Consider the following 15,939-nt stretch of genomic DNA (forward strand, 5'->3'; position numbering starts at 1 on the left):
GCTTCTCTTCTCTTCCGTTTCTACGCCACACCTCAGTGGTGTTGCTTGCTTGAACGCTTAATTCAACTCGTGTTGGGCCCATGTTCGTAGTTGTGGCTTCTGCTGCTGCCTTGGCAAGCGCACACACGCGACTGGCTCTTGTCGACCAACGACGAGCCGTTCGCACCCAATAAACAAGCAACAACATGTGTTTGTGGGTGTAACATAAGTGGGTGTGCTTGTTGTGCGCGATGCATGAGCTGCCGTGAAAGAGCGCAACCACACACACACACACACACTCCACACACACACACACACACACACACACACACACACACACACACACACACACACACACACACACACACACACACACACACACACACACACATCTCCTTCATAACCAGTGCTGTTGGCTCGAATGTTGGCTGTATCTTTCATTAACAATCGGTACAACCCACGCAAGGAGGACAAACACAACAGGCTTTCGGTCAAGCACGCAAGCAAGCAACCACCAGGCAACCAGCAACAACGATGGCGAGCAAAGTAAGTGTGCACGATCGCTCAATCAATCGACTCGATTGACATGAACGATTGAACGATTGAACGATTATATTGTGGGTGTCTGTGCAAGCGCATACCTGCAACACTCGGACTCCCCCAACAACAAGTACAACCAGCCTGTGTGTTTGCGTGTCGCTCACATGACTATTGCGTTTTGGGTATTCGTGCGCAGGAGTGGCCAAACGTGACGGTGCTGCGACGCACCCCACACCTCCGACACATCATGTCGATCCTGCGTTCGGTAGACACGGAGCCACCCAAGTTTGCGGCCACAGCCGACCTGATTGCGCGCCTCGTCGTTGCTGCTGCCCTTGAGCACGTGGAATGTGAGCAAGCAGGGCGTGTGTCCGTGCATGCAATATGTGTGTGTATGTGTCTGTATGTGTCTGTGCCTGCGGTGTAGATGTGTGTGCGTGTGGATGTATGGATGCGTGTCTGTGTCTGTGTCTGTGTGTCATTCGGCTGGTTCCGTCGCTGGCCCAGCTCTCATCCACTAACTCACCCCCCCCCCCCCCAAAAAAAAAACACACTCCCGTCTCACCTCAGATGAGGACTTGAAGGTCACAACGCCCACCGGTACCACGTACGATGGCACGCGCCCAGCCAAGCAGATTTGCGGTGTGAGGTACGAGCAGTTGTCCACGCACACATGTGTGCGTGTGCATGTGTGTGCGGCGCAATGGTTGAGAACAGTTTAAGTTGAGGCACCGTCACCAGCCAAAAGCTTGCACCTCCACCATCACCATCTCGTGCGTTCACTGTCTGTTTCCGCTTGCGCGTCATGCAACCAGCATTCTTCGTGCCGGCGAGTCGATGGAGCACATCCTGCGTGAGTGGATGCCGTCCGTCGTGATTGGCAAAGTCCTCATCCAGCGCGACGAGGAGACGGCGCTGCCAAAGTTTGTCTTTGACAAGCTCCCCTCCAAGATCTGCAACTGCCAAGTCATCCTCCTGGTACTGCGCTTGTACATGCGTCTGTGCATGCGTGTGCGTGCGTGCGTGCGTGCGTATGTGTGTGTGTGTGTGTGTGTGTGTGTGTGTGTGTGTGTGTGTGTGTGTGTGTGTGTGTGTGTGTGTGTGTGTGTGTGTGTGTGTCTTCGTCCACACCTGCGTCCGTCTGCCTGCTTTCCTTCCTGCTTGCGCTGCATTTTTGTCCTGTTGTCGTCACCGCCACCACCACCATCATCACCTCCTCATCATCGTCACCGCGCCACCGCTTTACAGGATCCCATGCTGGCCACTGGCGGCAGCGCCATGAAGGCCATCGAGGTGAGCAACCCAACCCTCGTTTCTGGGCGGTGTGCACGCGCTTGTTTCTCGGTTTCTGTTCCTCCTCATCGCTTCGCCTCCCCAACTCATGGCTGACTCTTGTCACACCCTCCCTCAACCCTTCCTCCACCCATCATCACCATCAGGTGCTGCACTCCCACGGCGTGCCGCTGGCCAACATTGTCTTCTGCAACATCATCGCCAGCCCCGAGGGCATCGACACCCTTACAAAGCGGTCCGTGCACGTGTTGTGAACTCGTGAAGCTGTGTAATTGTGCTTGTTCTCAATTGCGGCGTTGCTCACTATACGCACACACACACACACGCACACACGCACACACACACACACACACACACACACGCACACGCACATACACACACATACACACGCTCACGCACACACACTCACTCCACACACACACACACACTCACACACACACACACACTCACACACACTCACACACACACACACCACACCCCATAAATGACCCCCCCCCCCTCTGCCACCACAGGTTCCCGGAGGTGAAGGTGGTGACAGCGGAGGTGGACGACCACCTCAACGAGAAGAAGTACATCATCCCTGGTCTCGGCGACTACGGTGACCGCTACTTTGGCACAATCTGAACACTCGCCATCCTCGTCGTGTTCGCCGTGCCTGTCATCAGGGTGTTTGTGTTTGGTTTGTACGTGTACTGCTGACACGAGGGCATTCGGACGAACGCACGCAGACACGCCCCTGCCCTCCCTTCATTGCGCATGTTTGACTGGACTCGGCGTGAAAATGAATGTGTGTGTGTGTGTGTGTGTGTGTGTGTGTGTGTGTGTCACCGTTTCTCGTCATGGCTGTGAATTCTTGCTCTCCCTCTTTTCGTGTTTCTTCTCTTGTTCGTTGTAGCTGCCTGAACCTTGCCTCTGATTTTGTATTGTACGTGAAGCGTGTTACATTGTTACTACACTTGAACCAATGGCCCAGCGTCAACATCATCAACGAACCACACGCGCAACGACGTGCGAACACACATATACACACACACACTCACACACACTCACACATACCCACACACACTCACACACGCACGCACTCACACACACTCAAACACTCACACGCACACACTTTTATGTTCTCTTTGCTGTAAGTTGACTGTGTAACACGTGTTCATTGGTGCTGAACAAAGAAGAGTTTGAAGAACAGAACATGCTTTGACCTGAAGAAGGAAGGCAACACAAAGACAGGTGTCATCACAATGTGTAAAACAACAGCTACAGAACGCTCACTGTTTCAGCTGCAACCACACACTCATACAACACACATTCACACACGCAACACACATTCACACACGCCCCCTCTTCCAACACCGTCAGCCTCCTCCTCACTTCACTCTGCTCCCTCCAACAACAACAACACCGCCCCCGCCCCCTTTACTCTCTACAAGCTCGTGTCCTCCTCCACCTCCAACAGGTGCGGCAGCAGCGGCGTCGCAGAGAACGATGGCGGGTCGGTGCGCGCGTTGTCGCTCTCGTTGTCCCCGTCACCGCCGGCTTGCTCGTTCACCTCAGGAATGCTTGCAGGCATTGCGCGCATCTGCATGCTGGGCCCCTCATCGGACCCGTTCGGGTAGAACAGCTCAGACATGCGCCTGTACTCAAGCTGCGGTCCAGGCTTGTCTGCGGGCTGTGGCAGCGACGACAGCGTGCCGTACAGCGGCACCTGCCCCGATGGCGTCCCCTGTGTCGTGGCTATGCGTGGTGGCATCTCGCTCGACGACGGGCCAGCGGACTGCAGTGGCGACATCATCATCATCTGTTGTTGTTGTTGTTGTTGCTGCTGCTGCTGTCTGAGCAGTTGCTGCTGCTGGTTGTACTGGTGTGCTGCCATCTGCTGCGCCGTCAGCCCGCGCGGTGAGAGCCACTGCCGCCCGTCAAGCGACCGTCTGTTCACCAACAGCACATCTGGTTCTGCAGGCAGCGTCAACTCGCTCCCCTGCTGGCTCAGCATCGAGCTCCCGCCACGACCCGACGCTGGCGACATGCCGCCGGACCCATCCCCATCAGAGCCGCCGGCACCTGCACCGATGCCACGCTGCTGCTGCTGCTGGTATTGGGTGTGGTGGTGGTTGACATCGTAGTGTGCGGGACCAGACACGTGGCTCTCTGCGTCGCCAATCATGCTCATCGCAGGTGTGATGGCGCTTGGTGCATCCAAGTCCATGTAGTTGTTGTGCCTTGACCGCACGTACGGCTGTTGCTGCTGCTGCTGCTGCTGCTGCTGGCGGTGGCGGTGTGTTCCGCGTGGTATCTGCTTGATAGGCGGCGCCACCTCAACAGAAAACTCCTCCCGCTTCCAAAAGTCGTTGTCGCGTTCCAGCTCAGCAGGCAAGCTCGTCTCCACCTTGTACTTGTGCACGCGGCTCTTGCCCGATGCAAGTGCCAGCAGCACCAGCACCAGCAGGATGAAGAACGCAATGCACCCGACCACAACACCAGCCAGCGATCCACCAGCCAGCGTGTCACTGGCAGCCGACACGGGCCCACCCGCGCACACCCGGTCCGACGTTGCCGTTGCGTTTGTGATGACCATCTCATTGTCCTCGCACACCGTCAGCGCAGCGCACACGCGGTCCGTGGTCGCTGTCGCCGCAACGCGCTCATACTCGCTCGCATTGCACGCCGTGAGCGGTGCGCACTCGAGGGTTGCCGGCGTTGCGCGCGACACCTCGTATTCATCGTCGGCGCACGCGGGCCGCTCGCACACGCGATCCGACGTTGGTGTTGGTGCCGCCGTCTCCAGTTCGTCATCGCTGCAGACGGTGACAAGCGCGCACTCGCGGTCGCTCGTCGGCGTTGGCGCAATCCACTCGTATGCGCTGGCGTTGCACGCGGTGAGCGGCTCGCACACCACGTCGGCGTCAAGCGGGCGGGCAGCCTCGTAGTGGGTGGTGGTGTTGCACTCGCGCGCATCCACGCACATGCGGTCGCTGGTGGCGGTGCAGTCCGCTGCCATGAACTGGCGGGGACCGCACGAGGCGCACGTCTGGCACACGCGGTTGGTGGCGTCACACGGCGACGTCTCAAACTCGTCTGCGCCGCACGTCAAACACGTCAGGCACGCAAACGAGTTGAACGGGTACGTCTCGGCCTCGCACGTCCTGCACACGGCGTTGCTGTACGGGGTGGCGGGGGTGACGGTGATTTGCCGGTTTGACGCAAGGCACGGCGTGATGTCCAGGCACACGCGGTTGCTGGTCGCTGTGGGCGCCACGGCCTCGTACTGGTCGTCTTCGCACACGCGCAGGTCCTGGCACTTCCTGTTAGTGGTCGTCGTGCACGCGACCGTCTCAAACTGCGAAGACGCGCACGTGTCGCACGCATCGCAGACGGTGTTGCTCGTTGCGTTGCACGGCACCTTGGCATACTGGCCAGCAGCGCACTCGTCACAGTCACCACACATGGTGTCCTCAACATCACACGCCGCAATCAGGTACTGGTCCGTGTTGCATGCGCTGCACGCCACGCACGTCAGGTTGCCAATCGGGTGTGTGCCTGCATCGCACGTGCGGCACTTTGCGTCCCGCGTGGCCGTCGGTGGGCGTTCAATCACCTGCCGCTGCTGGGGGTCGCACTGGGTGATGGCTGAGCACTTGCGGTCCGATGTGGCTGTCGGGGCAGCAGACTCGTACTGGTAGTCGCCACACGGGGGCGAGATGTCGCCGCAGTCCGTGTTGGTCGTGACCCCGCAGGTGGCGATGATGTACTGGTTGAACCCACACGTGTCGCACACGTCGCACGTGCGGTCTGTTGTTGGCGTACAGGGGGACGTCTCGTACTCCTCCTCACCGCACAGCAGGCAGTCGGCGCATTCTGTCTCGCTCACGCGGTGCGTGCCCGCCGCGCACTGCACCAGGTCATCACACAGCCTGTTCATCGGTGGCAGAGGGTGTGGGGGAGGGGGTTGTCGTTTGTGAGGAGGGGGGGGGCAAGCAGGGTGTTCAAAACGTGAGACAGAAAGAAGGCGACAAGTGAAGGTGCCATGGGTTGTGACGTGCACACACAGCACACACGCACACACGCACATAAATCATGGCCGCACATTCACCGAGCGCAAACGCAAACGCAAACGCAAACACACACACACACATGCACGCACACACACACACATATGCACGCACCTGTTTGAGGTGAGTGTGGGCGGGGCAACCTCGTACTGGTCGGCGCCGCAGAACTGGCGAACAGAGCGGCAGGCGGGGGCGTTGGTGGTGCTCGAGTACGTCAGGTTGAGCTGGCACGGAACACACACGCGGTTGGAGGAGAGTGTGGGCGCAACGGCCTCAAACGTGCCGGGCTGGCACACGTTCACCGGCTGGCACTGCAGTGCGTTGGAGGTGGATGTGAAGGTTGCTCCTTCATCACACGACGCACACGCGCGGTTGGTCGAGGGCGTGGGCGGGATGATGGCGTACATGCCTGGCTCGCACATGCCCGTGATGGGCTTGCAGCTGTTGGCGCCTTCCTCGTCCTGGTACTCCGAGACACCGTCGCATGCCGCGCACTGCGTGTTTTGCGTGGACGAGGCGGGCTCCACCTCGTACGTGCCAGGGGCACAGGGTGTCACGGCCTTGCAGAACGTCTGGTCGGCAAGGTCCTGGTATTCCGTGACGCCATCGCACGGCTCGCACACGCGCGGGTTGGGACCCTCTGGCGCCTGCACCTCACGTGTTCCGCGCGGACACACGAACGAGCCGTCAATGCACGACGTCTGGCCCTCCCTAAAGGATGGTGCAGTGTGTGTGTGTGTGTGTGTGTGTGTGTGTGTGTGTGTGTGTGTGTGTGTGTGTGTGTGTGTGTGTGTGTGTGTGTGTGTGTGTGTGTGACAAGTGTTAGTGAACGAAGCTTTCCACCAAACAACATGACATGTGACACTTAATCAAAAATCATTCAAAAACAAAAACACGGTGCCCCAAAGTGAATGACGTGACTGACACCCTTCAGCACCGCACGGCACTGCGATGCACACGTACTCGTTCTGAAAGGTTCCCTTTGGACAATCCAGGCACGGAGTGGTGGGATCCTCATCGTCGTCATAGGTGCCGGCCTGGCACGGTGTGCACTCCCTGTTTGAGAACATGGTGGGCGGCGCCGTCTCGTACTGGCCAGCAACACACTCGTCGATGTCTGCACAGGAGCGATCGGAGGTTGGTGTTGCGCGCACGCTGATGTACTGGCCAACCTCGCACGTGCGCAGGGCAGAACACATGCGGTTCGAGGTGTACGTTGGCAGCACGGACGCATATTGGGTGGCGTTGCACACGGTGAGGTTGGCGCAGGCGCGGTTGGAGGTGAGGGTGGGCGCAACCGTCTGGTACTCCCACAGCGGGTTGCACACCGTGAGCAGCGTGCACTCGCGGTCCGTGGTGGCGGTGAGCGGCGCTGTTTCGTAGTGGGTCGCAGAGTCGCATGGGGGCGTGGCTGCTGCGCACACGCGGTTGCTGGTTGCCGTCTCCGGCGCCACCTCAAACTCATCCTCTGTGCACGGCGTCACGGGCGCACACACAAACGAATCCACAACTACGCTGCTCGTCGTTGTCGTGGTGCTTGTCGTGGTCGTGGTGGTGCTTGTCGTGGTCGTGGTGGTGCTTGTTGTTGAAGTAGTGGTTGAGGTCGTGGTGCTGGTGCTTGTTGTTGTTGTTGTTGTTGTACTCGTGCTTGTACTCGTGCTTGTTGTCGTTGTTGTTGTTGTGCTTGTGGTCGTCGTTGCACCCGTGCTTGTTGTTGTTGTTGTTGTTGTTGTTGTTGTTGTTGTTGTTGTTGTTGTTGTTGTTGTCGTTGTGGTCGTTGTGCTTGTGGTCGTGGTGGTGGTTGAAGGGGCGTCACCGCTGTCTCCTGTCAAAGGTGTGGTGTTTGGCAGCGTCGTTGTAAATACACCAACTGTCGTCGTTGTGGTTGTTGTGGTCGTGGTCGTTGTTGTCGTTGTGGTAGTTGTGGTGGTCGAAGGGCTCCTACGACGCCGCTGCTGCTGTGAGGACGACGATGAAAGCGTGCATGCACCGGTGTCTTCGTTGTAGGCGCAGTGCTCGTATGCCCAGCAAGTAGCCGGGCGCTCATCAAACAAAGCGCAGTCGGCGGCAATGTAGAATCCCGTCGAGCACGTGAGCTGCGTGGTGGTTGTGGTTGTCGTGGTGGTGGTGGTGGTCAAGCACTGGCGGTCGCTCGTTGGCGTTGGTGGCGCCACCTCTGCTGTCCCTTCAGGGCACTCGGAGACAGGCGAGCAGTCACCAGGGCCCGCATTTGCCTTGAACGTGCCCTCCGTGCACGCCTCGCACCCGCGGTCGCTGGTTGGTGTTGGCGACTGCGTCTCCGCAAAGCCTGCGTCGCACGGGTCGCTCACGGGGAAACAGAAGGTTTGGCCCTGGAGCGGCTGGAACGCGTCGCCGTCACACGCAGCGCAGGCCGTTGCGGATGTGCGGTCCGTGTCGGCGGTGCCCGGTGCGCACAGGTGGTCCATGCAGGCACCACTGGAGCCAGCGGGGGTGTACGTGCCGGACCCACACGCCTCGCACGCTGTGGCCGGGTCAGAGTCTGTGTCGGATGTGCCGGCCTGGCACTGGTAGGCGGAGCACGCGCCGCTCTTGCCTGCAGGCACAAAGGTACCCGGATCGCACGCGACGCAGGGGGTGGACGCGTCGCTGTCGTCGTCAATGGTGCCCTCGTCGCACGTGTGTGTGAGGCACAGGCCCGTGGACCTTGGCGCGGTGTACTGCCCGGCACGGCAACGCTCGCACGCCGTGAGCGGGTTCGAGTCGTGGTCGCTGAACCCACTCGGGCAGTCCACGCACACTCGGGCAGAGGTGGCCGTTGGCGGGACAGTCTGGTATGAGCCTGTTGGGCAGGGCTCCGACACGGCGCAGCGGCGGTCGGTGGTCGCGGTGGGCGGGGCCACCTCGTACTCCAGTTCAGGGGGCGTTTCCACTTGCTCTGTGCTGTCGGGTGCAAGCACGCACGTGCGCCCCAGCTCGTTCTGGCCCTGTGGTGAGGCCTGGTCGAACGACGAGCAGTTGGCATAGCACGCGCCGTTGAAGAGGTACTGGCTGTTGCTGCAGAGGGTGCAGAATGCCTGGTTGCTGTTGATGCGGCAGCTGTGGCAGTTCTGCGGGCACTCGCTGAACTGGGGGCAGGAAGGGCCGAAGCACTCAAAGGTGCACACGCGCACGTCTTCGCACACACCGGGCGACGACTGGTACTGGCCGGTGGGACAGGGGCCCGCCGTTGTGGTCGTGGTAGTTCCTGTGGTGGTTGTGGTTGTTGTTGTTGTTGTGGTGGTGGTGGTTGTGGTCGTCGTTGTTGTGGTTGTAGTGGTCGTCGTTGTGGTGGGTGCAAGCGTGGTGGTGGTTGTGGAAGGTGTGACAGCGACGAGGGTTGCGTTCTGCGTCGCGTCCAGCAAGGCCTGGGGGAACGTGGTGACGGCAACGTTGTCATAGAGCCAGAGCCCGAGCACATCGCCCGTGTACAGCCCACCGCCCGTCTCGCGCTGCCCAACGAGCAGCACACAGTCCTCTGTCAGGGGGCCGCAGTCGTCGACCAGCCCTGCAAGCGCGGTGCTGAGGGTGGTGGCGCCCGGCCAGGATGCGTCGAGGGTGATGCTGAGGGTCGTGCCGTCCACCACGACCAGCAGCGGGTGCAGGTCGCCGTCTGCAATGTCAAAGTCGATACGGGCGATGCTGGTGGTGGTGGAGCCGCGTGTGCGGTACACGAGCACGAGCGAACCGCCAGAGGAGAGGAGGGCAAAGTATCGGCCGTCCTGCAGTGAGGCCTTTGCAAAGATGTACCCGCTCGTGCCCGGTGACTGGCGCACGACGGTGGCGATGGAGAACGAATCCCCGACCGCATCAAGCTGCACGTTGCTGGACACGCGCAATCCTGCTGTGCCGGGGAAGGAGTATGACACGCCTTCCAACACGTCCACATACGGCTGCTCTGTCGTTGTGGTTGTGGTTGTTGTGGTTGTTGTTGTTGTGGTTGTGGTGGTTGTGGTTGTTGTTGTGGTTGTGGTGGTTGTTGTGGTTGTTGTGGCTGTGGTTGTTGTTGTGGTGGTGGTTGTGGTGGTTGACGTCGAGCTCATTGTTGTGGTAATAGGCAAGATGACGCCTGGCACCGTTGCGCATTCTGAAACCGAGGAGCAAAGATGGCAGTGTGGATGTAATGGCGTGTGAACAAGCAAGCGTGTGAAGGACATGAAGCATTGGTCGACCGCTGTCGGTGTTGGTGCTGGTTGTGCTGATGATGATGATGATGATGATGATGATGATGATGATGACGATGATGACGATGATGCTCCAGCACCGAGACATGCTTTAGTGCTTTGCGATGCGCTCATGTCAAATGACAAAAACAAATGGAAGCATCAAACAGGGCGAGCAGCTTACCTCTGTCTGATGTTGGGGTGGGTGCGGCCACCTCATAGCGCAGGCAGAGCGCGCACACTTCCCACTGCTCATCCGGATCTGTGGTGAAACACCATGGCTGTGTCTCACCATCCTGTACACCACCAGAGAATGAAGGACAGGTGGGCGATTTTGCGTGCATGAGGGCAGAAGCACATGCATTCACAATTGCACGTACATTTTTGTGTGTGCGTGCGTGTGTCTATGTGTGCGTGCGTGCATGTGCGTGTGTGTATTTTGCGTGCGTGCCGTGCATGTGCGTGCGTGCATGTGTGTGTGTGTCTGTCTCTCTGTCTCTCTGTCTCTCTGTCTCTCTGTCTCTCTGTCTCTCTGTCTCTCTGTCTCTGTCTCTCTGTCTGTGCCTTTGAGTGCATCTGTTCAACACCTCATGCGGGCCTCCATGAGCATCGTTGTCTCACAAAACCAAAACATTCAGCCAACGTACCGGATTGCGGCAGTAGTTGTGGTCGCCGAGGCCTGCGTCTGGGTATGTGCTCGGGTTGAAGGAGATGGTGGCCGAGTGTGGCTCTGTGGATGACCAGGACTGGCATGTTCTGCCAGAAAGAGTAGTGTTGAGGGTACCACGATAGCCCTCACCTCGAACCACATCACAGCCTGAGGAGGACGGCAAGCAAGGAGAAGGACGGCGGGATGGTGAGCGACTTCAGCAAGACAAGTTGCGCACAGATGAGACTATGAGAGGTATGGATGGGTCAAGAAAGCAGATGCGGGGGTGGGTTACAGCGTTTTGTCGGCTGTACAAGGAGCAAGTGGCCAAAACGTGCACAGGCCTGGCATGGCCTGTCTGTCTTTGTTGCTTGCAGGCAAGCACGCACCATCTGCTGCGCATGGCGGGGAGACAGACTGGCACGTCTGGCCGGTAAAGAACTCATCTGGTCCACAGTTCTGGGCAAGCGCTGTCTGCGCTGTGGCCAAGAGCAGCATCAACGCCGTCGTTGCTGCCACGACAAGGCTGGCAACAGCGGCATTGCGTTTGCCGGCACGCATTGTCGCCCGCTGGTGTGCAAATCTGAATCGACTTGCTTGCTTGCTTGCTTGTGCGTGTGGTTGGTTGGTTGGTTGGTTGGTTGGTTGGTTGGTTGTCGTCCTCGTCGTCGTCGCTCGTCTCTTCGCTGAGAGACAACGGAGAGGGATGGCTGGATGGTTGAGGAACAGCGCAACGACAACCAAAACAGAGGAGGGTGTGGCAACAGAGAAAGTGTGTGTATCAGGGACGATGGGTGGTGTTTGGTGGGTGCTGATGTTTGTGTGTCGCTGCCCGAGCAAGCAAAAAGCCAAGAAAGAAGAGTGGGCGCGGTCTCTCGCCAAAGCACAACAACAACAGCCAACAAAACAATTTTTTTTATTGTGCGGTGAAAATTTGTTAAAATTTCAGTAGTTATTCTTCACTGCGTCAAGCACAAGCAGAACGCCAGCGGCAGTTCTCCAGCCAGCTTCCTTTGCGTCCTTCTTCACAGTGAAAGAAAGCACACGTCGATCGTCATCATGGTGTCTTCTGTGTCGCATGTGTTGCGGGGTCAGTTTGATCCATGGACGCTGTCCCTGGCGGGAAGCTTCACGTTTGTGTGGCTTTCGCTGTACAGCCGTCGCCCGTCCTTCCTGGCCTTTGCCACCCTTGGCTTTGTGCCGCTTCTCCTCATCCCAGACTACTCTGTCACAGGTGTGTGTGTGTGTGTGTTTGTGTGTCTGTGTTTGTGTGTTTGTGTGTCTGTATGTGTGTATGTGTGTATGTGTGTGTTTGTGTGTATGTATGTGTTGTGTGTTTGTGTGTTTGTGTGTTTTTGTGTGCGTGTATGTGTGTGTGTGTGTATGTGTGTGTGTTGTGCAGTGTTTGGTTGTCGTATCACTTGAAGCAACACGTTGAAAGTGTACTCACACACACCAAACACACATACACACACACACACACAAACACAACCCCGCGCAGAGTGCTTGGAGGGAACGGTTGTGGGCAATGTGCTGAGCCAGGTGCCTGCCACGTACGGGGCGGCTGCATTGTTCCTGCTGGTGACCGGGGCCTCGTGCCTGCTGATGCGCAAACCCAAGCGCAAGGATGATGACTACATTGTGGATGAGTCGTGCTTTGCCGACTTCAAGCTCGTGGGCAAGGTCAACCGCGAGTACACCCTGGACGAGATCCCAACGCTGGTGCAGGAGATGCAGCGCAGCTACGCCTCCGGCATCACCCGCCCCGTCTCAAAGCGCAAGGAGCAGCTTCGCCAGCTGCGCAAGTTCTTTGTCGAGAACGAGGAGCGCATCATCGCCGTGCGTTAATTGCTGTTATTGCTGGGGTTGTCGTCGTCCGTGTACACTTTCCCCCGTATGTGTGCTCTGTGTGCCCTGTGTGTGCGCGTGGTTTATGCATGCATGTGGTGTATTCGTGCGTACCACGACTATGCCTCCTGATACTCGACTGCCCTTGCGCGTGTGTGTTGTGCAGGCCGTGCACGAGGACCTGAAGCGCCCGCGCTTTGAGACCATCTACTACGACGTCGCTCTCCCCATCGCCGAGATTGACGTGCGCTCACTGCATCTACACCTGTGTGTGTGTGTGTGTGTGTGTGTGTGTGTGTGTGTGTGTGTGTGTGTGTGTGTCGGAACATGGTGGAATGCTTCAGGTGCACGTTGTTGAGCGCCATCGCTGGCCTATGCCTCACGTGTGTGTCGCCTTGCCACAGGATGCGCTGCACAAGCTTGACCAGTGGATGGAGCCCGAGCCAGTCGGCCCACATATTCTCTCCTTCCCAAGGTAATACAACGTGCACCAGTCAACGTCATAACACAACAGCACCTGCGTATGTGGTGGCGCCGATCAACAACAACAACAGCAACAACAGCAACAACTCACCTGAAGCACCACGTGCTTTCATCCCTCCCCTCTTCACAGCACCCAGTGGACGCAGCCTGAGCCGTATGGCGTTGCGCTTGTCATTGGCACATGGAACTTTCCCTTCCAGCTTGAGCTGGTCCCTGCACTTGGCGCCATCGCCGCTGGCAACACCGTCATCATCAAGCCCGTGAGTGCCGCCGCAGCCGCCGCTTTGCTGTTTGGTTGTTTAGTTGTCGGTGTGTGTGTGTCTGTGTGTCTGTGTGTCTGTGTGTGTCTGTGTCTGTGTCTGTGTCTGTGCGTCTGTGTGCGTGTGGCTGTCTGTGTGTTTGTCTGTCTGTGCGCGCGCGTGTTTGTGTCTGGCACGTTGCTCACTGCCCATCCACGTGTGTATGTTTTTCTTTACACTGCAGTGCAACACGAGCAAGGCGTGCGCCCGCCTCCTTGCGGATGTGCTGCCAAAGTACATGGACCCACGGTACGTATCAACCCTGTGTTGTGCTGTGCTGCGTGTGTGTGTGTGTGTTGGAATGCAGTGCTGCTTACAGTTTGTCACTTGTGATGCCTTTTGAATGCCACTCACCTGCACCTGCCGCGTGCTGTTGTTGTGGTTGATGTTGTGCAGTGTCGTGCAGGTCGTTGGCGCCAACTTCAAGGGCGATCGCGAGTGCACCGCCAAGCTCCTCGAGGAAAAGACAGACATCATCTTCTTCACAGGTCTCGTGTGTGTGTGTGTGTGTGTGTGTGCGTGTGTGTGCAGCGAAGGGCGCTTTCTTGTGACACGTGGTCATCTGCACCCTCAACTCACTTCCGGCGCGCGTGCGTGTACTGCTGCTGTGGTGAGCAGGCAGCCCGACGGTTGGGCGCGTGATCATGCAGGGCGCTGCACAGCACCTCACCCCGTGTGTGCTTGAGCTCGGTGGCAAGAACCCCGTCTACGTCGACAAGAGCGCAGATATCGACCTCGCTGCAAAGCGATGCGGTACGGATTTGTGTTCATGTGTGTGTCTGTGTCTGTTTGTGTTCGTGTGCGTGTGTGTGTGTGTGTGTGCACTTGTCTGTGTATTCGTGTGCGTGTGTGTGTGCCTGTGTACCTGTCTTTGCCCTCGATTCTTGTGCTGATGTGTGCACCATCTCTCATCCGCCCCTCACCCCCTCTCCCAATTGGCTTGCATTGGTCAACAGTGTGGGCACGCAACTTCAACTGCGGCCAGCAGTGCATCGCGCCCGATTTCGTGCTCTGCCACAAGGACGTCATTGAGCAATTCAGTGCGTGGGACTTGCACATGTGTGCGTGTGTGCAGCTGTTTATGCGTGTGCGTGCGTGTGCGTGTAGCGCCGATAGTGTTGTGCGAAACCACGCTGAACTGCTGTATGCTCCCCGCCACACCTCACACCTCTCTTCTCAACTCCACCACCCCACACCTCACACCACTCTTCTCAACTCCACCACCCCATCATTCCCTGCCACATCATTCACCATCCCGTTCCGTGTCCATTTTGGCAGAGGAGCGGTGCCGCCATTACTGCCAGGTGATGTACGAGAACAACGAGGACGACCCGAACATCGGGCGTGTCGTCGGCGACAAGCAGATGGACCGCCTTGTTGGCCTTCTCAACTCCCACGGTGGACAGGTGATGCTGTTGCCCCATGTGGGTGCTTTCTTGTTCCGGGTTGCGATTGGTTTGTGTGGTTTTGTGTCATCACTACGTGGAACGCACGCAACATGTGCTCATCCATTGACACACACACACACACACACACACACACACACACACACACACACACACGCACAAACAAACAAACAATAAACACACACACACACACGCACACACATACATGCTGACACTGCAGGTTGTTGCTGGTGGCCAGTTTGACCGGAAGAAGCGGTACATTGCGGCGACGGTGATCCATGTCTCCCGCACCTCCACCCTCATGCAGGACGAGACATTTGGACCCATCCTTGCCGTGAGTCCGTGCACATCTTCGTTGTGCTGCTAGTGCAGTGATGCTGCGTATTTGATTGTGCATTGAACGCGTCCACTGTTGCTGCTGGAGTTGTTGTTGTTGCTGGAGTTGTTGTTTTTCACTGATACCCCTCTCTGGCTCTCCCGCGCTCTTGTCGTGTGGTGCTCAGGTGACTGAGGCTGAAAGCGTTGAGGATGCCATTGCGGAGATCAACTCGCGCCCCAAGCCGCTCGCCCTCTACATCTTCGCACAGGACGAGGCTGTCCAGCGCCGCGTCGTCGAGAACACAAGGTGCCCTGCTTGCTCTGTGTCTGTGTGTGTGTGTCTGTGTCTGTGTGTGCGTGTGTGTGTCTGTGTCTGTGTGTGTGTGTGTGTGTGCGCGTGCGCGCGCGTGTGTGTGTGCGTGTGTGTGTGCGTGTGTGTGTGTGTGTGTGTGTGTGTGTGTCTGTGTGTGTGTCTGTGTCTGTCTGTGTCTGTGTCTACCCAGCTATGTGCGACATGCGCTGCGTTGTGACTGACGTGACGAGTCTCACGGTTACATGGTACACTGCAACGCTCGTTTAGCTCTGGCGGCGTGACGGTCAACTCGTGCCTGTTCCACGTTGGCCACCCCGGCCTCCCCTTTGGCGGTATTGGCAACTCCGGCATGGGCGCCTACCACGGTGAGAACTCGCATGAGACGATTGTGTGTCTGTGCTTGCTGCTTCGATTTTGATTCGTGGTCGATGATGGAACCCGGCGTTGCGTGCATTTCCCTACCCACCCACAAACACAAGCACACAGCCGACTCACACACACACACACACACACACACACACACACACACACACACACACACACACACACACACACACACAACAACAACACACACACCA

The 15,939-nt window shown here is 57.9% G+C and overlaps 4 protein-coding genes across 4 annotated transcripts in view; 3 read left to right on the plus strand and 1 right to left on the minus strand.

Moving 5' to 3' along the window:
- Positions 1 to 188, plus strand: part of PTSG_12314 (uncharacterized protein) — an 888-nt gene extending 700 nt beyond the window's left edge. Inside the window, exon 2 of the mRNA XM_004993941.1 lies at positions 1 to 188. This exon is cut by the window's left edge and continues 313 nt beyond it. The gene's annotated coding sequence lies outside the window, so the exon portion shown is untranslated.
- A 247-nt stretch (positions 189 to 435) lies between these two features.
- Positions 436 to 2,814, plus strand: PTSG_05423 (uracil phosphoribosyltransferase). Its single transcript, XM_004993942.1, has 7 exons — positions 436 to 525; positions 716 to 869; positions 1,090 to 1,168; positions 1,335 to 1,497; positions 1,768 to 1,812; positions 1,959 to 2,047; positions 2,325 to 2,814. The coding sequence occupies exons 1-7, from the start codon at positions 514 to 516 to the stop codon at positions 2,434 to 2,436; spliced, it is 654 nt and encodes a 217-aa protein (XP_004993999.1). The 5' UTR covers positions 436 to 513; the 3' UTR covers positions 2,437 to 2,814.
- Positions 2,815 to 2,950: 136 nt separating this feature from the next.
- On the minus strand, positions 2,951 to 11,336 carry PTSG_12315 (uncharacterized protein). The gene is made up of 7 exons (XM_004993943.1): positions 11,084 to 11,336; positions 10,693 to 10,862; positions 10,230 to 10,341; positions 8,589 to 9,969; positions 6,828 to 8,492; positions 5,979 to 6,575; positions 2,951 to 5,726 (listed from the first exon to the last, which is right to left on the minus strand). The coding sequence occupies exons 1-7, from the start codon at positions 11,253 to 11,255 to the stop codon at positions 3,239 to 3,241; spliced, it is 6,585 nt and encodes a 2,194-aa protein (XP_004994000.1). The 5' UTR covers positions 11,256 to 11,336; the 3' UTR covers positions 2,951 to 3,238.
- Positions 11,337 to 11,621: 285 nt separating this feature from the next.
- PTSG_05426 (uncharacterized protein) lies at positions 11,622 to 15,779 on the plus strand (the record flags this gene model as incomplete). Its single annotated transcript, XM_004993944.1, has 13 exons — positions 11,622 to 11,928; positions 12,196 to 12,533; positions 12,709 to 12,786; positions 12,947 to 13,017; positions 13,156 to 13,285; positions 13,509 to 13,573; positions 13,721 to 13,812; positions 13,943 to 14,077; positions 14,281 to 14,364; positions 14,603 to 14,730; positions 14,951 to 15,064; positions 15,234 to 15,355; positions 15,629 to 15,779. The coding sequence occupies exons 1-13, from the start codon at positions 11,754 to 11,756 to the stop codon at positions 15,777 to 15,779; spliced, it is 1,683 nt and encodes a 560-aa protein (XP_004994001.1). The 5' UTR covers positions 11,622 to 11,753.
- Positions 15,780 to 15,939: the final 160 nt, after the last annotated feature.

The sequence above is a fragment of the Salpingoeca rosetta genome, assembly GCF_000188695.1.
Source record: "Salpingoeca rosetta unplaced genomic scaffold supercont1.12, whole genome shotgun sequence".
In the NCBI taxonomy this organism is placed as follows: Eukaryota; class Choanoflagellata; order Craspedida; family Salpingoecidae; genus Salpingoeca; species Salpingoeca rosetta.

What these genes read in the sequence shown, in the direction of transcription:
- PTSG_05423 (XM_004993942.1), top strand. An exon ending in AAGCAGATTTGCGGTGTGAG is followed by an intron (nt 1,169 to 1,334) that starts GTACGAGCAGTT and finishes TCATGCAACCAG; the next exon opens with CATTCTTCGTGCCGGCGAGT. An exon ending in ATCGACACCCTTACAAAGCG is followed by an intron (nt 2,048 to 2,324) that starts GTCCGTGCACGT and finishes CTGCCACCACAG; the next exon opens with GTTCCCGGAGGTGAAGGTGG.
- PTSG_12315 (XM_004993943.1), bottom strand. Translation starts at nt 11,255, where the DNA reads ATGCGTGCCGGCAAACGCAATGCCGCTGTTGCCAGCCTTGTCGTGGCA. An exon ending in AAGGGAACCTTTCAGAACGA is followed by an intron (nt 6,576 to 6,827) that starts GTACGTGTGCAT and finishes ACCATCCTTTAG; the next exon opens with GGAGGGCCAGACGTCGTGCA. An exon ending in CCCACACTCACCTCAAACAG is followed by an intron (nt 5,727 to 5,978) that starts GTGCGTGCATAT and finishes ACCGATGAACAG; the next exon opens with GCTGTGTGATGACCTGGTGC.